Source organism: Pavona decussata, unplaced genomic scaffold (assembly GCF_977016875.1).
Source record: "Pavona decussata unplaced genomic scaffold, jaPavDecu1.1 SCAFFOLD_322, whole genome shotgun sequence".
Taxonomy (NCBI): domain Eukaryota; kingdom Metazoa; phylum Cnidaria; class Anthozoa; order Scleractinia; family Agariciidae; genus Pavona; species Pavona decussata.
This window is the reverse complement of record NW_028145712.1, coordinates 762,501-785,843: the sequence shown is the minus strand read 5'-3', so window position 1 is coordinate 785,843 and position 23,343 is coordinate 762,501. Positions and strand designations below refer to the sequence as shown.

Genomic DNA, 23,343 nt, shown 5'->3' with positions numbered 1-23,343 from the left:
AGTTTCAAGTAGTGCGTCATTCCCACTCAGGAATTTGCCAGGATGAGAAGCCTGGCCACTAGGAGCCGTATGTTTTGTGGCCAAATAATGAACACACGTTTGGAAGTTGAAGTGAAATGATAAGCTAACAAAATAGCTCAAAAGTCTGTCACCACAAAACGCAGCCTATTCAATCACCTCTACACCCTTGGGAGTTGCTTGGCGGCCCTTGCGTAAGCATAGATTATACACATAGATGATGCAGGTCCTTTGCTAAAATGGATGGATATCCGTTGACTTACAAAAAACATTATGTGTCTTGGCACCTCAAATCTTCTCAAAAGTCATGGCCAACCTAGTTGTTTAAAATATGAATTAGAGAGCTGCGGACGACGAGCCTTCTCTGTTGCCGCCCCAGTACTGTGGAATATTTACCAGGTAAGATTAGACAAGCAAAATCACTGGACTCTTTTAAATCCCTCTTGAAAACGCATTTTTTTTAACAGGCTTTTTATGCATGAATTTGTATGAACAATACTTCCTTTTTTAATATTTTTTATTAAAAACCTTTTAGAACAATCTTTCAAAGACAGACTCATTTTAAATTTTTAAGCAACCTATTAAAAAGCGTGTTTTTAGTTAGTTTTTAATTCTTATTCGTAATTTTTATTCCTTATTGCTGTCTTTGTATTTTCTATTTTTAAAATATTTGTCATTTTTAAATTGAACTCCAGGACTTTGAATGTCACAAATATGTTTCGGAAGAAACTTATACCTTCTTCTTAATAAGTGCAAATGTACAGAAGATGCAAATTTGAATATAAATACCTAATAAATGCTAATGAATACGTGAACAAACGGTGAGAATAAAAGGAGGGATGAGTTTGCGGAATGGCATGTGTCATAACGCGCGGATTGGCATAATTATGCAAAATATGAGATATGTGGAATGACTTAAAGAAATAAATTAACTGAAGAGCGCTTTCTGTTTTCGCGCCAGTTTTATAAGAGCAGCAGTTTCTTCGATGTTGCGGACTCTTATAGAACATTAAACAACTAAACAACAGATCGAGGATTAGAAAATAAAGGCCTGGGATAGAACATGTCTGATTGCTGGTTAGGAGAAGAGTGAGAGTGAAGAAATCGATGAACACTGTTTATAGTTCAGTCGCATTCAAGGAACTATGATTAGATCAAATTTCCAAAATAAAGTTGACAACAAGAATGTGGCAGCGGTTAATAGTCTGGACAAAAAGCAACGGCTAAGTGGAGACTACTGAAGAAACAACATTTATAATGCCAATACTATTATGTGAGAAATTTTAAATTTAAACTCGGTCATTTCATGGGACTCTGTGAACATTTAACGCTTAATATGTAATGTAACGAACATAAACAATTTGAAATTACTCATGGGAAAAAATGTTCTACTTTTTCTCACCTTACGTTTTCGTCGAGAACGTACGCAAGTCACTGTTGAGCCGCTGAGCTAGCTTTGTCAGCTCAGTTACGCTTTATCGAACTAAACATATTTGTCTTTAAGGTCTTTATGTGCCAGACTTACTTCAGATTAAAAAGCAAAAAAAGCCCTATAACAACAAAGCAGATGACAAGTATGGTGTCTAATTATTGACAGCTTGTGTGAAAGCCGCCGTGGAACTATTCTTATCACAAATGAGTTTTCGCCAAATTGTTGTTCAGACCCTTCAGATCTCAATATTAATGAATCATTGAGTATGCAGGGTAAGAGAATTGTCCTTTATCAAGGGTTTAAAAGAAGATAAAAGAAGATAAAGGTTTATTGTTTGCCCTTGGTAAAGGATCAATCTTTTGTCCTCAGTGAAAAGACTACACGCTGTTGCGTTCTTTTAGTCATACGAAGTCGCAAGGAGACCTAAGGAGAAAAGTGAACATGAAATTTAATTTACATGTACTACGGATGCATAGTTCCTTGAATGCGAAAACTATAAACAGTTTTCTTCACGCTCACTTCTTCCTAACCAGTGATTAGTATTCATCGATTTCTTCACTGTCACTCCTCTCCTAACAAGCAATCAGACATGTTCTATCCCAGGCCTTTATTTTCTAATCCTCGATTTGTTGTTTAGGTGTTTAATGTTCGGCTAGAGTCCACAACATCGAAGAAACTGCTGCTCTTATAAAATTGGCGCGAAAACAGGACGCGCTCTTCAGTTAATTTATTTCTTTAAGTCATTCCACATATCTCATATTTCGCATAATTATGCCATTCCGTACTTTATGCCCCATGCCATTCCGTAAACTCATTTCGCCTTTACTCACCGGTATACAAATAATAGAAAAAAGAGGGCGGAATAAAAAGAAAAGCTTAAATTAACGTATTGAAGTTGCTGATAACGGGAAGGATTTTCCCAGGGGATGTCCAAAGCTTCTTTTATTACTGTTGGCTTGATCAATTACATGAAAGCAATTGCTGGAACGTAAGGCTCGGCAATGCTTAGAATTCTGTAGATGTTTCTGATGTGTGAGTTCCTATCCTTAGTTAGTCCTGGTTAGGTTTTCACGGACACGTGTGGATAACACTCAGGTTGTTTCACCGACATAGCAGCCATTACAGCGCGCCTTCACAAGGAAATTTATACACGACGAAGACGTGTCTGAAATCATGCAGTGTCTGATAATTGGCCCCATATCATACAACGGCCAATTTTGGACGTGCGGATTTTAATTATATATAGGAAATTTTAAAGCAGGATCAAGGGTGTGAGGATTTTACTGTGTATATATTTGTTATATATTTTGTATTCCTATTATTTTGCCCCCTGCGAAAGAAAAATGAGAAAATTTTAATGATTCAAAAATGAGAGAACATGCTTCTATAAATATTTATGTTATCCACGTTGGCAAAACCTTTTCCCGCAGTCAGTTGAACAGTTCATCCCTCGTTTACCTTCTACGGCGTTGGTGGTGCTGTGACACAATTTTGTTCTTTTTCCGTTAACGTGCGCAAGTTACGTTAACGCCATAAAGGGCAAGTTTAAATTCGCAAAGTTAAATTATGATAACCCTGTATATCGCTTCTTTTGCCAAACCACAGACCAAGGTAAGGGATTTTTTTGGAATGTCATGTGGACTTGAATACAACTGACAGCAATGCGGAACGATTCGAAGGAGCCTGGATATTCAAAAGCAACCCTATGGAGCTTGGCGAAATTAGTCTTTTGTGATACACGTTTCAAAGACTTTTTTCTTCTCCTGGTTGAATATTTCGATATTCAACTCCCTTTAACAAATGTAGAATATTTCCAAAGCGTCATTTCGAATGCGCCTAGCCTAACTCTTGAATTTAACTTAGTGTTGGCATCGGATAAAAGAAGTAGTACTTCAGAGACCTTTTCTCAAGAACGCCCCCTTTCTAACCTCATTATGATCTTCGCACCTTGAAAACGGAAAGCGTCTGAAGAAAATCAGCTTCATTCCGGCAAACAGAAGGTAGTAAAGAAAAAGGAAAACGACGTCACTTACCTTCAGTACAGGGGCAGAATACTTGGTTAATCGTTGCTCTCCGACCTTTTGATACAGCAAAATCAGGATAGCTGAAACTACGAAGAGTTTCTACGTCGTAATCAACTGACTGTAGTCACTGTCTACGTAGATGCTTCTTTTAAAACGCTAGTAGGGAGAATTTCTAAACAGTTGCCAAAGTCATCTAGTATTGAGAAACAAAGAGTTGATCAGTGGCATGCATATTGCAAGCTCTTCAATATATTGCCTTTAGGTGATTGAATACGGTAATCTCAATACATTTCATAATCTTTGCGCTAAGGAGAAACTAAGAATTGATCCGAACCGCAATTCCTTTTATTAGTAACCTTTTAAATTTGCTTAACAAGGGATCTTTGGTCCCATAGCAACTCTTCATGGAACATCGAAGAATTATTTTTTATTTTATTTTTCATATTATTTTTTTTCTCCACGGACGTGTCTTCAGCAACTGAGAAATAGCTAGTGTCCGCTGATGAACCTACATGAATTCGTTTGAATTTCAAAGTCAAGTATATAGGTGTTTAAAAACGCCGATGCTTCTCGGCAGTCTTTGATCTCGCTGTGGTCACAAGTTCATAAGAATGTAATTAAGCTTGGCAAACGAAACAAGGCATGAGATAAACAGAATTAGTGGGTTTTAAATACGAAAGGAAAATGTCGAACATTTGAGGGAGATATTAATTTGTCAAAATGGCCAAATTTCTGGACGATTGCATGGCGTTGTTCAAAGAGTTGCCACCCAACCACATAAACGTCTGTACATGTATTAACTTTTAAGTGCATTGTTGGAGGCCCCTTGGCATCCTTTTTCCTCACCTCACTCTTCAACTAAATTTGTTATACTCTTTGTAGTAACTACTATGTTTGTTTTTTTTTGTTGAATGAAGTGTGTTTCAATTTTCATCGTGTAAACCAAGTTAACAGAGATCAAACCGCATATAGTTATTTGAATACCACAATTGAAGGGAAAATGTAAAGAAATTTGTAATGGCTTTCATGACGCCGAACAATATAAAGAAAGCTTTTAAATTTTAATTTAAACCCACTATACCCTAGGCAATTGTCAGGGAATAGAAAGCGTCCGATCGAGCATTCCCTAGAATTCTTGCAAAAGGGACCAACACAAGAACAATCATGAAGTTGCTCGAACATATTGGCACCCCCGCCCTAAACATAGAAAATGAGACAAAGAGGTGCTGGTTATATGTGTTTTCAATTAAACCGCCTACATAATTTCACTCAGTTGTCCACCAACGCAATGACTTATTTAAAATAGATGTTTAACAAAGAACACACAGTTGGACCAGAGTGGGCGATGTGACTTTCAGTTAATCTTTGGTATATCATGAATTCTTCGATGATCCATCTCGAAGTGAAAGTGGATGCTGCAAGAAATGATTTGAGGTCTTAGAAGCAGATGCCTGCTTTGCATAGCTATAGACGGCACAATGAATCTGTTCATCTTATTCTTTGAGCCCGAATATAGTGGCTCCTTTGGAATGAATAATGCCTATAAAATTGAATTACAAGTGTTTTAATTTTTAACTTGGTTGTAAACGAAAAAAGTAACTGATGAGGGTTATGGCAAAATCATTGAATCGGCTGGTAGTGTGACGCGAGTCAGTGAGCGAGGGTGGCAATAGACCCACACCTTAAAGAACCCTAGCAACTAACAGGTAGCAAGCAAAACGACATTTTTTCGTAAACATTCACAGTTTTAAAAAAAGTTGGACTTCACCTCTCTAACAAACCAAATAAAAATCAAATGAGGCTGAGAGTGGAGCTTAATGAAATGACTGTTTGCTTCTTTTACATATTTACACATGCAGCTGTGCCCACACAATACAGAGGAACAATATTAGGAATGAATAAAGTAGCTATTGTTTCTCGTAATTGTTCGGAGTAGTGCAAGGACCCCTTTCTTCAAATTTTAGAATATGTCATTCCTCTATGCAATTTGAAAGGAACGCAAAATCTGGGTTTGATTTTCCTAAACAAATGCAACTCCTGAGGTATGGGAAAGACTCCACAGACAGATGAGCCATGAGTATCATAAGATGTCTGTTGATGTATGTAGATTTATTTCTTTCCTCTAAAGGTTCTCTTTTATTGGATTTTTGGTCTCTTTTGTTTCCGTCAGTTGACTTGAGTTATCATAATGATTATAATCTTACCGGTTATTCTTATTGCATGTAATTACTGTAATTTGATAACACCTTTTGTCATTCTGGGTAAATTCAAGTTGTAACGAACATGTGCAACCGAAAAGATACTAAAACTGTTGTTCTAACATTTCAAAATTGTTGCTTAAACGGCCTCTTTGCCATGCCCATTTTCATACCTACTCTTAATAATTCATGAACAACTTTCCAGACTAGAATTCTGCATATCTGATTAATGTATAAGATGAATTTTGTTTACTTTCCATCGCTCCTTTTCATTTGAAGACAAAAAGATATCAACATACCTGTAACTATAAAAATTCACTTTAAAAAACGGCACTGAGTTTTACACCAGAGGGCCAACTCACACCAACTTGACAGGATCTATCGGATCCAATTTCTAACCACAAATTTTAAATATATCCCATGGCCTACATTAGACTGCAACTCCCGGCCGATGCAAAATCTATAGCAACTTGCAGATAGCCAGCAAAAACGATACTTCTTGAAAATAGTATAGGCGGGCGGAATACTGAACAACACAAAGCTTATGAGGCGAACACATTATGTCCGATCCGCGTGCTTCTATGGAAATTACATACGATAATCACTTATTCATCAACCCGTGTAAGTTGTATTTTATGCAATGAGGTCTCAAAAGAAGTAAATAGGGCCGGTTTAGGCCGTATTCAATCAGGCCGGCCCTATTTACTACTCTCAAACCATTAAAAAGTGACTTTTCAAAAATGTCTAGCTTGCTCTTAAGGTATCAGCAATCCTTATGGAACTTAACGTTCTGTGCGCGGGCCGCTTAAGCGTTCAAGTCAAATGTTTTCTGAAAGCTGAATAACTAGTGATTATAACTAATTTCTTTGGACGATGTTAGAATTTAATATCTGTCAAAAATTAGGAGATTTTCTTGAAACTGCGTGTCTTCAGAAAAAATTAAGTTCCAAGCCTACAAAAAATGAACGGAAGTAAACGATTAACATGTTTTTCTTAAAACCGTTCCACATTTTTGACACGCGCGTTCGTTCATTACAAGCAGGTAAAGCTAGGAGTTAGAGAGGTAAAATAATGAGTAGCGTCTACGGAAAATATGGCTTAAATCTGCAATGAAAAGAACTTTGTGACTACTATTGGCCAAATTTCAGTGAATTTGGCTCAGGGAGCATTGGGTTCAAACTTATAAAAATGCACGCACAAGTCGCCAAAAATTTTCAGGTCGAGCAACAACGTAAAACAGAATTTAAGCAAACTGAAGCGTTTTCTTAGGCCTTGTAAAATCCCTTCGTTTTTTTATTTTTGAGTGGAATTTACATTGGGTCTTGGAAATCGAAGAAATGGACGCGAAATGGATTTTTCCTGTAGCCCCTAAAATTCACAAATATATGCGTAGCAACAAAAGACGTAGACACAAAAACCAGCTATTATTTGGGCAGTTAATCGAGCTATAGTCCGAGAATCTGAACTGTTTCGGTCACGCTGGATCTCTAGGAGCGTAAACGTATTTGCGCCTGCAGTAACCGAGGGTTCGATGTAAAGTTTGAGGGCCTGCACTGGCTAGACTGTTTCTCTCTCGAAGTTTGTGAAGTGGTATAGACACCCGCGAAAAATTGTGACGAGAAGGACTGGAACGGGAAAGAGAGAGGCTCGCGAGAATACTGAAACCGAGCCCCTTTTCTCGTCTCGCCCCAATCTCTTCTCGTCCATACCCCTATTGAAGCTCGCTCTCAACGGATTGATTATTTAAAAACACTTGACAAGGTCTGCAAGCAGTCTAGCACTGGTCAGCTAAAAGATTACCTGGGTAGAAAGGAAGGAGTGATGGACCGCCCAAATCCCCCCCCCCCCCCCCCTCACAATAGTCGCTTCAAAATTACGCGTCTTGACAACTAAAAATGAATACTTCCGATTCGCCGCTGATAATTCAGCGGTTGACGAAATTGAATAATTTTCCTAAAACAAGGTCGCTTGATTTCTAATTCGTTTTAAATCGTATTTTTTTCTTTCTGACAACCGCTGAAAGAAGCGAAGAAAAGCAATTGACCCGCAAACCTCTCAAAACCGGAAATGGCCGCTTTTATACTAGAGGACGCAAAATCCGTTCAGACGGATAATGCGTCAGTTACGTTATACGTCTGGTTATGCATCTCTAGGATAAAACGGAGCTTAAGCAACGACGGCGACGGCAACGACAACGCCGCAAAACAATAGGTTTAATGAGCAAAAACAATCGCTCTGCACGTGCGTTTTGCATTTTAGTACTTTTCTTTGCTTTATATTGTAGTTCCAAAATTCTAGTAATATATTTTTATAGGCATTTTAAATGTAATAATTCATGAAAATTCTTAATGTAATATATTTTTTAAGATACGGGGCCTCTATGGAGACCAGCCTTAGAGCTAAATGGGCTACCCTGTGTAAATAGAGTTTTAGTCACTCACTTACTTTTCCGTCCTCTGCAAAACATCAACGTGGAATGACCACACTTAAGGGACCACACTTAAGGTTTTGTGGAGAAAGTGAACGTACGACGGTAAATGTTTCATTTTTTCTTAGCTTGTACGCCATTCCTACCAATTTCGTTCCTGGATAGTTTGCCATTTTGTAGAAGTTGAGCGAGTTCAAATAATCGCGAAGTAGCACAAGTGAAATAAAGATATATTTTGAGATGACGTTTTCGTTACCGTTACCGTCGTCGTTACTTAAGCTCCCTAAAAACGGACACAAGACGCATTATGTGTCCTGATAAACTATCTTCTGTTGTTCATCGTTCAAGGCGCAAAACGGAAGATGGTTTGTCTATATTTGTCTATATGGTGGTGGCCGTTTTCTAATACAAATCTGGATGGCACAAAATTCCCAATTTATTGATTTCGAGGTCAATTTTCGTTTTACGTCGTTATAGAAATATCGATTTTCCCAAAATATCAATCGTGACAAACTTCAATCCTAAACCAATAATTAACGTTAATTTCTGATCGATCGGTGCCGCAGAAAATACCTAATAGCTGGTTAAAAAATTGAGGTATGGTAGCTCAAAAACTGTATCGAAACGCCATAAAATGATATTCACCTCGTCTCTAATGCGAGCACTTAACTACGCCCTTTATATTGGTGTCTATGTGAGAGGTTTAACCGTATCCTTGATTCGTGACAACCAACCTTTCTAGTTCGTATAAATTACTAATTTTTAATCACCCCTATACGTTTTACAGCATTACTAGCCATTTGAGAAGTCCATGATTCCCGACCCTTCTAAGTGACTGATGTTCGTCCGATTGATCTAGCTCCCCAAATTTAAAACACGCTCTGCGGCGCTACAGTTAGTGGTGCTTTATTTTTGCTTTCAATACCGAGTTAACATATAACAAGAGAGGATGTCATCCTCTCTTGCATATAAGCAAAAATAGCTTTGTAATTTGTACTACAATTTTACATGATTTCTCCTTAATGTTCATTACTTTGTTAATCTATTCCAGAGCAGTGTGCCATACACGCGTTTCTCCAGTAGTTTTGACCTGATACACATGTGGCCCAAATGGAAGATCACGAATGAACACAATACGCGCCACCCAACCGAGCGATGGATCTTTAACATGGATCACCATGGATTCTTCATCGTATTTGACAGTGGCATGGGGCATACTGTCGGGTAGGAACACTTTGACCAATGGTCTTCCGTCCTTGCTTATATCCGTAATTTCGTAATTCACTGCAAAATACAAAAGAAAAATTAACGTAAAGTAAATTACAAACCTTATACTGTATTCTTATCCGGACAGTTAAACGGTGTTGTAAACAACTTTTCGCAGACTCGATGCTCCTAAAAATTCTAAAACCTATCCCCCATGAGATCGCCATCAGCTACCTCCATTATCCAAGAAGGATATCCAGAAGCTAACTGTGAATTTAATTGGTCAACATCCGCGCGCGGCTTTCATAGGAAATCTTCCTCGCTTCTGGGCTTTACCCTATCAAATTTTAGAAAAGAAAAGCGCTCAGATAGAGCTTAAAAGAAAATACTAGAAACTGTTTGCCATCGAACTTTTCTCTCGGAAAACTATCGACCGCTCCCAGAACACATTATGGCCGAATACATGCATTCGTTTCATCACCGACTCAGCGCGGTGCTGCTCCCACAGGCCACAGGTTTATAGCGTGATCGTAATCAAACTATGATGTTTCTTATAATCTATCGGGAATCGATATAGATTTGACACCCAAGTGGAATTCTAGCCCTTAAAAATTACGCACGTTAGTTCGGTCAAGTAAAAACGGGATAAGGTGTACTCCTAGGATTTTCGATGGGGGAGGTTTGTCCTCTTCTTTTGACCATTACATGTAGTTGCTTTCAGGCCGTTAAACATCGATCTCCACTTTTTCAAACCAAAATGGCAGAAATGTATGCCAAGAGAGACTCTTGTATATAAGCCGATTCAAGACCAGTAGGCAAAAGGCGCCCAATTTCAGACCAATATTATTGAAATATATACCCGTTTTCAGACCAAAACGGTTCAGTTAAAAAATTAAAATACCGTTTAGGGAGACACACTAAAACTAAATACAGTAGTCCCAAAACAAAGGTATTTTTGCAAGGATTAAGGCTGTGCGGCAAAAGTAGATTCAAGCCAGTGCTTATTTTTTTCTTGACAGAAGCTTAAATAATCATCTCTGAAAGATGTGTGGTTACTCTTAAATTCTTTTTTGTGCTAAAACAGCTAGTCTCTGCATACTAAGACTTGTTTTTCCCGTATATTCATAATCAGCGCAAATTACTTCCTTTGTATAAGGAACCATCGTCCAAAACACAGCTTAGACAGAGGAGTGCAACCACCCGGAAAAACCGTCTACTTCAAGCTTGCATCAGTGCTTACTTCTTGCAGTGGCCTTCTTCTTGCAGAACGGTTTCTTCCAAAGGTCATGTTTACAATAATAAGGGATCCACTTTCCTCCAGATCCAGGTTTCATAATTGCACAATGCATGCGGCTGTATTGATACGGCTTTTCACTGTCCCAGTTGCTGTAGTCAAAGTCACTCCCATCGAACCAACGGTACTTTAGATCGTATTTGTCATCCCTCAGACCTATCCAGCTGGCTTCCGAGCCCTGAATGGATCTTACGGCACTAATTTTTGCCTCACTGTCTGCTTTCACCAGGACTGCATCTTGTTCTTTGCAATAAACTTCTGCTTCAGGCCAAGTCTTAGCGGAACTCACGCCGAGTAGACAACTGCTACCATGCAAGTTCCAGTTGTCTGGGCACTGAAGACTCCCTACCAAAATACAACAAACCAAATGTTTTTAATAATTTAAGCAGATAGAAAACTTAATTTCTCAACCAGACTGGTATCTTGTTACCGATTGGACTGGCAATGCGGTTTTTCACAAAAAGAAAGTAATGACACATGACATTCCAATCCTAGCAGTATGCAGGATGTTTGTCCCATGAACCTAGTTTAATGGCCTTAGCTCCCACGAGCCTCCTGTAGCTCAGTGGTAGAGCACCCGCACTAATAATCGGAATGTCTATGGTTCGACTGGACTCCTAATAGGAGCAGTCAGAATTTTTTCCGAGTATGCCTGTGTCACTTATTGATTGAGTAATATATCATTCTCAAGAAAGTTATTGTTTAATGTAAGTGTAAGTCGGTACTTGGAAATTAATTGGTTACAATGCAAGACATGCATACCTTGGGAATTTCCAGGTTGCTTCTCACAAGTGAACCTTTTCTCTTCCTCGCAGTTCCAGTCCTTCCATTTTGTTCCTTCCAATAGTACACAATGTTCTTGGTAATTTCCATTGTTTGGTTCTCCTTCTGCCCACTTTGTGCCTCCTGAAGCCAGTTGTTGTCCATCCGACCAATAGAATTTACGATAGCCCCAGCCGTCATCTAATCCAATCCATTGATACTCCCCGTTTAACCCCAGTAAAAACGTCTGTTCTTCTTCGTTCAAGATACTTGTCAAGCTGGCACCTTGGCTCTTACAGTGTGAGACAGCATCATTGAATGATTTTCTTTGGGAATTGTCACTTACCCCGAAGGTCTTGTAGCAATATGACTGCCCTAGCACGTTATGCGAACGCCATTGATCGCCACAGCTGTTTGCTCCTGAAATCAAAAGAATCTATCAATAACATCAATTTTATTTTTACCTTATAAAAATTCTGGCAAACTATCGTTAGTAAAGAAAGACGATCGCTGGGCTGCAAACCTGTTGAAAGAGCTGGCTTTTTACAAGTGAATGAGTATGTGAAATGGCACCTGCTGTACATCCAATCGCCCTCTGTTAACATTAAAATGCATCCGACACTTGTTATTGGGTCTCTATACCGGCCTGACTTCCTAAAATTTAAGTAAGGTGGTTCTCCCATCTCCGAACCATCCAGCCAACGATAGTTCCCTCCCTTGTAGTTGGTTGTCAGTCCAAGCCATCGACCTTGGCCAGCAGTTTCTCTGAAACTCGCTACAAAAGTGTTTTCGTCTTCGCTGTGGATTGTGACAAGGCTAGCGCCGAGTTCGTTACACATTGCTTGAGCGTCTTCCCAAGTTGACTTAAGGCTTTGTATTATTGTGTAGCAGTAGTCCTGATCTCCAACTCTGTAGTGGCCCCAAGCCCATTTTCCATGTTCTGGACACATATCAGTTGCTAGAGGAGAAATGGTAATAAGAATAGGTGATGGGGAAATGGGGTATCCCTCTTTTGGAACTATAGTTTTGAGATTAACTGCTTAGTCGAGGATTCAGAACAAAGGTAGGTAACCATAGTTTGACCCAAGCGGGATGTATGGGTTAACTCTTGGTTAAAGAAAGAAGAGCCACTCAGCACGCATTCTTTGACATTCGTCATAATTGGTTTTTGATGGTTTTGCGCGTGTATTGTTCCCAAGGAATCACATACCTCGTTTTTGTCTCGATCAACGGCGCAGTTACCATGATGAATCACCGAAATTTCAATCTTTCAGCGAAAGATTCATTTCCCTTGCAAGACGACTAGTCTACTTCCGACTGTGTTTTTATCATATTTTCTAATTAACAACCCCAATTTTGATTATATCCTTTTGCTTTGGAAATCCTGACACTTGAGTCAACAAGAGAACACACTTTTGTTTCTCACGCGCTGGTATAAGAAAGTGATATTTGGTTGTTGCTTTCTCTGATCAGCTATGATTTCATTTTATATTTGTCACTACCTAAAGTTAAGCATGACGTCATGTTACCGAAGACTAACTAGCCACTAACTGTAGTTAAGGCATATGTGTGAGCAGAGGAATTACTGTATTAATCGGTATCAAACCTGCATCCCTGCCATCCAGAACGGTCTTTACATCATCGATCCTAAAATTATATTCATTAGCTCCATAATGCTGTATAACCGTACGAGGCCCGTGTCCACCAAGGATCACAGTGTCATGAAATCTGAAATGACAACAGAGTATTGGAGTATATTTTCATGTTTCACGGTGTGAATCAATCTACGAGCTTTGCATACACATAGGATGTTTGGTCATCACGTTTTCAGACTGTCTAACGCCCCAGCTAAACATCCTAACATCGTTTTATAATACACCCCATAAATCTAGAATCTATTGTATAATCATATTGGACATGCAGCTTGAATGTCATCTTATATCAAGCAAAAATTATTGAATGTTGGCTAAAATAATTGACCTAATGGAAAACACTCATCCATTAAAAATGTTGGTCAAGCATCATCTAGGGGTTGATAAACGTATTAAGACAGTGAACCAAAAATAAGATGTTGCACAGCAAATGGTAAAACGTTAAGCTATGGCTTGAGACTTAACAGGACAATTAATAAGCTGGGGTTACATAAACCTTCACGGGCTAACAAGTTGCTCCCAAATAACGGTAACCTCTTCCAGGGATTCAGATTTTCATGGTGGTGGGATTGAGATGGTTTCCAAGTGAGAACTATGGTTGTACTTTTTCTTCACTCGCCACGACCTGGACGCCTGGAAAAGGATTATTAGTACAAAATAAGGGTTGCCCGGATCCGAGTGTCCGGTGGAAAGTACGGGTCTCGGGTCCGACACTGGAACAAACATGCCACTTCAGAGAGACAGTCACGGACAAATTGTCTCGCGTAGGGAGAGCAAATTTTAAATGAAATTTGTATCCTTGAGATTATATTGAACGAAAGTAGGAATATTTTTTTATGGTCAAATTTACGGTCATGTTCCAAAGACTGGGCTGCATTTTAACACTCAGTCTGGTAACCAAATGAACTGAAATTTTGCCAAATGGTACTTTGAAAGCTATCGTTTTGAAATCTGGGATTCTCTGGTGAAACTGACTAAATCAATGTGTTCTTTTGGTGAAAAGTACAGCCAGGTCAATAATTGGAGGTTCTTTAACGTTTCCTTTTCTATTTTTTCTAGTGGATCAAACCTCAAGTTTGCAAAACTGCTCTTGCAAGTGTCAAATTACTAAGACAAAGACAGGGCAAGAAAAGTTCAAAATCGTGTTCTTATTCTTAACATGTTTACTTGCCTTTGATTTGCTTAAAAAGGCATAGAAAGGCTCGGGTCAACAACCAAAACAAAGTTTAAGCCTTTTTGTAAAGTAAAAGTTAACATCCCTATCCATATCTCAAAAAACACTTGAACGTGCGAGGAGCAGATTTGAAGATTAATCACTTACCTGGAGCCTTTAAAGATGTTCACACCTCTAACCTTTCCGACGCACCTCCACCTCACCAAGTCTCGTTTTAAGTAACAGACACGTCCCTCACCAGCGGTGTTATCAAACTTTACGCCTCCAATCAAATCACCCCTTCCGCGATCCGTATCCAAGAGGTATCCTACAGAAAAGACATTAGCTTCGCCTTTGGCTACACCTAAATCTCCGTCCAAGATGTTGGTACGACCGTCGTTCGGTTCGCCTATGAGACCTCCGATGGATAAGATATCTTTTCCTACACCCGTTCTGATGTGAACTTTCTTATTGGATCCTGGCTCAAACCTCCTTAGCTCGTCAATCTCGATGCGATCACTGTTTGGATTACAACCCGTACTTCCTTGGGCACTCTCCAAATCGCTCCTCTTGATCACTTTTTTTTTGCTCATTTTACTTTCACGCTTGGTCTTTGAAGACAGTTTCTTGGTTTTTGCTTTTTTGGATTTATCTCTTGTCAAACTTGTCACATTGTATTGAAAGTCACGACTAGTTGGCTGGAAAGTGCTGACATCGACCTCGTTATATTCTGGTACGATTGTTGTGTCGATAGTCAACGAACGAACATGTGGGAAACTGACGCCTGTGCCTCTCCTGCTTAATGCCTTATAGTAAGACACCGCATTAAAACAGATAGTGTTGCCACAAAACCTTTCAGTCTTTGGACGTCCTAAGAAGTCAGTGGTAACGTCAAGGGGAAAGTCGTCATCCGATGACTCGCGTACGGTTCCTACTACCAGGTACTTGTTACCATAAAACTCTTTCGTGTTGGGGTCACAAGGAGTTGATGAGGCCGATTCACTTGTGCATGCGGGTTGACGGAATGTGATTGGATCAGACGGCCTAATTTTCGAACCAATAAGAAACACTCCAGTGTTGGCTTGAAACACCCATCCAAAGCTGAATGATAAGTTATATAAACCCAAGTTATTTTCCCTGATAGCTACCATTCTTACTCTTCGAAGTGTGAAATCTTTAGGTTACTCTTAGTTGGAATAGACCAGCGACGTCAAAATCGACTTGCATGCAGATGAATTATGTCTGAAATCCCTATAGACATTTCTTACCAGTTCCAAGTAAATTGCTAATCAACTGATGAAAATGAAAACATTTGGCCAGGACATAACAAAGAAAGAAGCTCAAGAAAACTATATTATAAAAATGCTTCAACTCATCACATTTATTGATAAGTTCATCTACAACAACATCAGCAACAACAATAATTTATTTATAAATTAAATTCAGATTACATAAGGGGCTTGACCCGTAAATAGCCACAAAGCTAGTCGAGGCGGGACCAGCGGGCTATAAATCAGTCTAAATGACCTGGGTGTACTGACCCATTTGGTTTGCTGCATTCCTGCCCTAATTGCTTTGTTCTTTCACTACTAGTTGCATGATTACCATCCCCACTTCACTCTAAAGAAAGTGGCTATTAGCATTCTACTAGATAGTTTGCTTCACCTGCTTCTGTACGAAGGATCCTTGAGTGCTTCCATATTTGCCGTGAGATCTTCGATGACCTGCTTTGAGAACTGATTGGCAATGTCAATAGTGGGGTTGCTGGGCCAGAACAGGTTGATAAACACTGTCGCTACGGCTGCGATTAGGCCAACTGCCACATTGATAGGTCCAGCAAAGGCAACTCCTCCAGCAGCTAAGAACCAGGTAATCACCCCTGTAAATAAGCAGAGAGAGTATGAGTTGAAATACAGAGGTGATTATAAAAAATACCGCATTTTGTTAAAAACTGGATCATTGGATAATGCAAATCCAGAGTTTTGATTGGCTTAGCGGCCATGGTATATGAGCCATTATACCATGCCCGAGAAATAGCGACCATTGAATTGTTTTCTGAATGTTCTTGCAAGGTGAAATCAGCAAGATCTAGCAATATTTCCACTCACGCTTGTGTGAACTCAGCGGCACGCGCCTCTTTTGCTATCATATCATCTCATATCAACCCGCGCTTGAGGAATAACTGTTAATTATGCCATGCTGGCGGAATAACGGCCATTACATCGCTTTCTTGTCTTTCTTGGTTCTTTCTAATAGAATTATTCCACTTGCGTTTGTTGGATATGGGATGTTTATTTTATTGCCAACTCGGCGCTACGCGGTTCGTTGCCTATCTTTCACCTAATATCCAACGTAAGATCGTGCAACAATTTTTAAATAAACACAGCATTCGACATCCTTAACCAGTTCTAAACTTTCAGTTCCATTCCGAATGTTACTTTACTTTCGACCTCAGGCAAAGGAAAAACAACGTTCAAGACGATTTCTATAAGCTGAGCACATGCGTTTAAGAAAGAACTATACAAGGATGCTTGTACAAATAACACGGTGATTGAAAGTGAAGTTTCCGAAGAAGTTAGGGACTAAATCACAGAGCCAAGTAGAAATATAAACAAACAGAGATTTGCACTGAACATGTCAACCGCCAGAAATTGACAAGATTTCATCGACGGAAAACAGAGACGAAAAACACCAAAGATAACATAAAATGGACAGCTCAAGTTTTAGAATGAAAGATGTAAAAATATCACAGGCTTAAAAACAGTGTTAAAAGATCCCGTAAACGCTCAGTCGTTAGCTATATTCTCGTACAAAAAGATCAAACAAAAAATTGAGAAAACTAAAAATTTAATAAGCTTGAGAATACACAAATATATAAGCTTACAAGATCATTAAATTTTCGGTGCAAGTTCTATCAAGCCGCATCATGTCCACCTCCGCTCACCGCAGTGAAGCATGAAGCAAGCCCCAGAAATTACAACGTTCGCCCTTTGAGTGAACAACAAACAGCTTGTTCAAATATCCTCTCCGGAGCATTGAGTGGGAGTCATAGCAGCCCTTTTCCTAACGGTGTCAACAGTTCCAGCAATCCTCTTGCTCCAGTGATTCGACTGTTGTTCATTCACAAAACACAGCGCAGCAGTTGGTTTATTACCGGCCGCAAACCTTTAGCAGTTTGTTTTCGAATTGCCATATTAATGACGTCCAGATTATTATGAGCCACAAACCCACCGGATTTCAATGAACATTTTACTTTTCTATCCCGATTTTTCAATGGGAAAACTGAAGAAGCGCTGACGCTGCTGAAACTTTAATACCTTGTTTTGACATGTTGGCAGCTTTCGTCTTCTTCAACCAATCAAATCATTCGATACATTCTAACAAGGATTGTGATTGGCTTATTTTAGCGTGCTTTATCAGAGTACAGATGCACGTTGACACCACATCTGTTCGTTCGGAAAATGAAGTTTGTTTTGAAAATGAGGGTGAATGCGGGAATAAATAAAATAATTCTTTATCATAAAACAAATAAAGAAGCCTCGACTGTGCTCAGTTCTGTTGTAAAGCACTTAGGAAGCGGCTAGAGCACTCAAGAAGTATGGACAAACACTCGACTACGTCTCGTGTTTCCCCCTACACTTCTTTCGTGCTCTAGTCGCTTCCTGCGTGCTTTACAACAGAACAGAGCACAGTCGAGGCTTCTTTATTTGTCAGTTAAGCGGCAATTGTCAATAAACGAAAGAAATAGCCTTATGAAATATTTACAACATCAAAAAATACGCATGCGTACAAGTTCAATCGATAAGGAATTGCTGTAGGTTTACACAAGGTGAGTCTTGTAAAGATTAGGTTGTAGAGAAGTAACTCGGTTACAAACTAGCCAGTAAACTGCTAAGATATGACTCACCTACAACGCTTGCTACTAGAGCAATTGAGTTGATTGCTATTGATTTACCATCGCCATTCCTTGCTGCTATCACAAGACCATTGATGGATAATGCAGCACCAATGAAGTCTACTATGGGATCCAGCACGCCAATGTCGCCTACTCTGTTGCCAAGAAACTTTTTAACCTTGTTCTTCTTGAGATGCTCGTACCAGGTCTTGATCTTTATGAACCTAGATTTGCGAAGACGATTGGTTGTGTCGGTTGACAGGACTTCCATTCGTTTAAAGTCTTGTTCCAAGGCAGTAAGCACTGACTGTCTGCTCTGTTTACTAGCCATGTCATCTGTGTTAACATATAAATATAGAAACCTCAGTGCAAATGTAATGCTACTGAAACCTAAAAGACAGGGAAACAAAAGTTTAATGCCACTATCTCAGTTACTTGCTTACTTCAATAAGCAAGATCTACACAAATTTAGCAAGTCTACAAAAGAAAAAGACTGGAATTTTGTTTCCTCAAAAATTGCTAAAAGCCATTTGTACACCACAGCCTGACGGAGTACGATGAAGCACGTTTTGCGAGACGTAAAGCCGCAAAAGTTAACCTGTCATTGTTTAATTAGTTTAGACGTCTTACATGCTTTAAGCTTTATGCTTTTGAAACAGCAGTCCTCAACTACGCAGCGGACAACATAGGTCTCTGTATGAAAAGACGCCCTACTCCTGTAAAAATCAACAGATGCTAATGAAGAAAGCCTTCCGTCTTAGTTTTCCTCTGGAGAACAATCTTCGCTTTTAAAACGGATTAAAATAACACTAGTTTCTCGTCATATTATAATTAGAATCACTTACTTGCTAAAATGTCGTTGACCTTCGTCCTCATTTCAGCTAGATTTTCAGGCGTTGGGTTTGGATATCTTGTGGAAAAATCATTAACAGCAATTTCAAGCTGATGATTCATGACTTTCAAGTGTTTTTTACCAGCATTAATGGTTTTTGGAAGTGCTCCAGGGTCCTCTAAGAGCATTGATTTAACCAATGAGACGCCTTGCCTTAAAGTGTTTGGAAGATCGTACAGAGAGATCGAAACTGCCATCAGGTCAATTTCCTTTTGCGCTTCGTGTGGTTTACCTGACTTGGCTAACGTTAATGCATTTAAAATCGCTACCTGTTGAAGGAGACAAAAATTAAAGGCGGCATATAACTTTATTGCGATAGAAAGCTTAATCCCGTTGAGTAAGTCTATAAAATCAATCAGGTCAAGTCCCTTTTCGACTCTTTCCTGATTCTTTATGACTATGACTTATGCATGGTTCAAGTATTGTGGCAGAGTTGCAGCCCCTGGAACAAACTGAATGTCGAACGTGTGGTATATGAGCACTCGGATTTCTTTTTTCCGAGTATGCCTGCGTCACGTTCTAGAATAATACATCTTTCTCGTTTATTCACCAGGCTGAAAATATATACCATCACATTTATTTCGTATACCACACGTTCGACATTCAAATCCTAGCAGAATGCAGGATGTTTGTCCCATGAACTTAGTTTAATGGCCTTAGCTCCCACGGGTCTCCTGTAGCTCAGTGGTAGAGCATCCGAACTAGTAATCGGAAGGTCTTAGGTTCGACTCCTGATAGGAGCACTCGGATTTCTTTTTTCCGAGTATGCCTGCGTCACTTTCTAGAATAATACATCTTTCTCATTCATTCACCAGGCTGGAAATATACCATCACATTTATTTCATAAATGGAATCTTGTTGTGCAATCTGTTTATTGTCTTCAATAAAATACATTTGGAGACATTGACACTTTTATAACATTTTAACACCATTTCTATGCTTAATAGTTGGTGTTGATAAATTTTGAACTAATATGGACGGTTTTCAGCGATTTTTGAGAAATGGCTGTTGAAAACAAATGATGTGTTCTCACCGAAAGTGACGTCTGGCACGTGCATCTCCACAACGAGAGATCCAGTAGTGACAGGAAGTCATAAAACTGTATTTCTTCTTTATGTGGTCCCGTACATTCAAAAGCTTCCGTGTGGGACATACTATATACAGCTGTTTCGACAAAGGTTGTCCAAAAAAGCGTAAAAGCGTACGCGAGAATGCCGAAAGGTAGTCTGAGAAATACCCAATAAATTGGGTTTTTCCCAGAGTACCTTTCAGTATTGTTGCGTACGCTTTTACGTTTTGTTTGGACAACCTTTGTCGAAACAGCTGTATACACCCTTGAAGTCTCATTTCCGTAGCCTCAATGGCCTTGAAGTTACGAAGAGGAGTATGTTGACTTAAGAAGTTTAACTTCCCCAAGCCGCTCAACCTCAGTTCTCTTCTTCCACGTTCATAAAAGGATCAATTACCTGCTGACCAAGGTGTTGGGAGTTTTGAGAAAGAAAATCCCCGCCAACGTAGAGCTGGGATCCAGCGCTGAAAATGTCCATTACCTTGTCGGAAGTTGAACCGACCCAAGCTAAAAAGTAAATTGTCACATTAGAAATAATAAATAGATAAAGGGGTTAGTTTTTAAAGAAACTTCGATGCTGCGTTTGTGAGAAGTAGAAACCATTCAAACATAAGGCCCCACTAACTGAAGCCTATCTATTAAGTAAAACGAGGATTTAGGCGTGGACAACGTACGCGCCATTGTTGAAGGTAAGAGAACTGACAAGCAAAAAAGACGAAGGACCAACATCTTTATCTTTTTATCTGCAAAGAGAGGAAAAAGATGCAAAAAAAAAAGTAAGCCGTTCAAGTCACAGTGGTTTATCTACCCTTTTGAGGGAGGTAGTTTCGTAATGCCATTACGTTCCGTTAGCTGTTCAATTTGTGCCAGGATGACACACGTAACACCAAAACCTAGAAAGTCTAACAATGTTTACTGCCTGTAAAATGTATCATTTCTCAACACGAAAAGAATGCATTTTGATCAGGGAAAGAAGATACAAATTCCTGTATAAAAGTATATTCTAATGTTTTTATCGTCTTTCATGTTGTCTACCATTTGAATGCTCGCTGAATGATAGCGATATTATCCGATCGAAAAGATGAAACCATTTCTCTGAAAATTCTTTTATAAACCAGTGCTTGCAGCTGAATCGACGGAAGTAATATCGCCGCTTTTCATATTGCAAGCTTCATACACCAAAAAAATAATAATAAAAGAACCGTCATCGCAATACATACACGGTAATCTTTAAAAATTCTATGAGCTTTAGACATTGAAGAGCAATCCAAAGCCTTAAATCGAAAGAACTGGTTAGGAAAAATCGATCAGAATTCCTGTCTTTGTCGTCAAACTAAATTAAAACAAAAAGAACGACTGCTTCATTCATTAGGTCAGTAAAAGCTAGCGAAAGAGTTACTGGGATGTCTTACCTAAGATGAGATCCGCTCTTCAGTAAGATCGTATGTGTTTAACAGATTTTGTTTAGCCATATCTTATTTCTGTGAAAACATTTCATAATGCTGTCACGCTATTAACAATTCACTAACTATTAAATAGTTAAACATTAGAGACAGAAATACAAAAACGGGTCACTGGTCTTGATCCCCTCCCGCAGTTAGAAAAACTGGTGAAGGGAAAGATTCCAATAAACCTCCCTGTATTTGAGGCCCTCCGAAGCAAGGATCCATATACGTGCGGAATATTAAAAATTGTACCTAATGGTCACCCCGCTTTTACAGCCTCGCATGTTGAAATTGTATCGAAAATGTACCGACGGGTAGGTCAAGTTTCCATGTGGGAGATTTGATAATTTGAAGTCAAGCCATGCGAATCATAAGGTTAAAAATGAATAACAGGTGACTTCAGAACCTGTTATCAGCCAAATATGTTACGTTCTGGCGCGAAAATTTTTCAACAATGAATTGGTTGGTACTACCTTTTTTATTTTTAATCATGATGGCTTAAAAGCCAATGGCGAGAAGGGTACTTTTGAAACCTGTGACCGGGTTCAATAAGCCTCATAAATATTGTACGTGATTTACGCTTTTTCGTCTTACTGTAGGCGATAATTTTTTCTTAACAAAAGAAGCTTTCTTTTGTCTTCATTGGAAATCAGTATACGAAGGAGCGAACTGGTATCTTTCAAAATCAACGGTAAGAACTACGTTTTGAGGTCTTAGTGGAACCCCGGTCTAACAAACGCCTTAATAACTAAGTTCCCTTTAAAACGAACGGTACTCCTCAGCAAGGTTTAAGTTACGCTACAATGTATGGAACAGAACCCCGCACGCAAGAAGCTCAGAGATATAGATCTACCCCGATATACAGAACAAATGTATCACGCGAGTGTAAATCTAGTATTCTGGCATATTTCATTGTGAAAGACTTCAACGCCTCTTTATCATCTTTCTCTCTTAACAGTTCAATCACCTTCTCAAAAATTATCAAAATTAATTTAATGTTAACCTAAACACAGATTTAGCTCGTTTTCGGACAAATTTTTTATAAAAGGATTTCGTTTCAGTAATGACAGACATATTTTCACAGTCCCATGGTACTCCGTTTTATCGAAGTTGTAATTTATAATGTTCTAATTCTATTTATCTTGTATTTAGTGTAAATAGTCCCCTTTAGGCGCCTGGTATCTCGAAGGATCATGCCACTTCTTTTTTTTTTTTTAACGCTTGAGTAAAATACCTGCCTTTTAAATTTAAGTTTTGTGAAGAATACACAGTAGGAAGCTTCAGCAACGACGACGGCAACGTCAACGACAACGCCGCAAAACAATAGGTTTAATGAGCAAGAACAATCGCTGTGCACGTGCGTTTTACATTTTGGTACATTTCTTTGCCGTCCTTAGCCTGCGTAGCTGGCGGTTTTTATGGGTGGCTCACCAGAAAGCCGGGCACGAGAGTCAAAACGAGTAGCGAAGCCGCGGGGAAATGGGGCGAGGGCAACATAAACTTTCACGGCACAAACAAAAACTTCACGGCACAAACATAAACTTTCACGGCACAAACAAAAACTTTACGGCACAAACATAAACTCTGACGGCACAAACAAAAACTTCACGGCCCAAACATAAACTTCACGGCACAAACAAAAACTTCACGGCACAAACGAAACTCTCACGGCAGAAGTTAATGTCACATCGGTCTTCACACGAGCGGTTACTCAGTCGCTCGATATATGGCGGAATCGGTGGAACCCAATGACGACTTTGAGTTGGAAAAAGGAGATGAGGATAGCGAAGAGGCTTTGAGAACAGAGAAATTAGTTTGCTTCTACTAAAGAACCATAACACTAAAATGAGCCTCACCACCTTGAAACGACGAATC

General features: G+C 39.2%; 2 protein-coding genes across 12 annotated transcripts in view; both read right to left on the bottom strand.

The window, feature by feature from the left end:
- The window catches only part of LOC146453828 (uncharacterized), a 65,383-nt gene that overhangs the window by 26,040 nt on the left and 16,000 nt on the right, over positions 1-23,343 (bottom strand). For 9 of the 11 annotated variants that reach the window (XM_085096155.1, XM_085096162.1, XM_085096163.1 and 6 more), the window contains exon 1: positions 3,484-3,638. The exons of 1 other annotated variant lie outside the window; for it this stretch is intronic. The gene's annotated coding sequence lies outside the window, so the exon portion shown is untranslated. Of the gene's footprint in view, positions 1-1,420; positions 1,500-3,483; positions 3,639-23,343 lie in introns of those variants that run through there. One more of the 11 variants, XM_085096156.1, reaches the window with a different exon arrangement.
- LOC146453830 (uncharacterized) lies at positions 9,119-21,507 on the bottom strand. Its single transcript, XM_085096151.1, has 12 exons — positions 21,436-21,507; positions 20,698-20,766; positions 20,421-20,530; positions 18,908-19,223; positions 18,075-18,398; positions 15,833-16,046; positions 14,336-15,268; positions 12,969-13,090; positions 11,886-12,320; positions 11,363-11,782; positions 10,547-10,945; positions 9,119-9,384 (listed from the first exon to the last, which is right to left on the bottom strand). The coding sequence occupies exons 2-12, from the start codon at positions 20,750-20,752 to the stop codon at positions 9,143-9,145; spliced, it is 3,570 nt and encodes a 1,189-aa protein (XP_084952277.1). The 5' UTR covers positions 20,753-20,766; positions 21,436-21,507; the 3' UTR covers positions 9,119-9,142.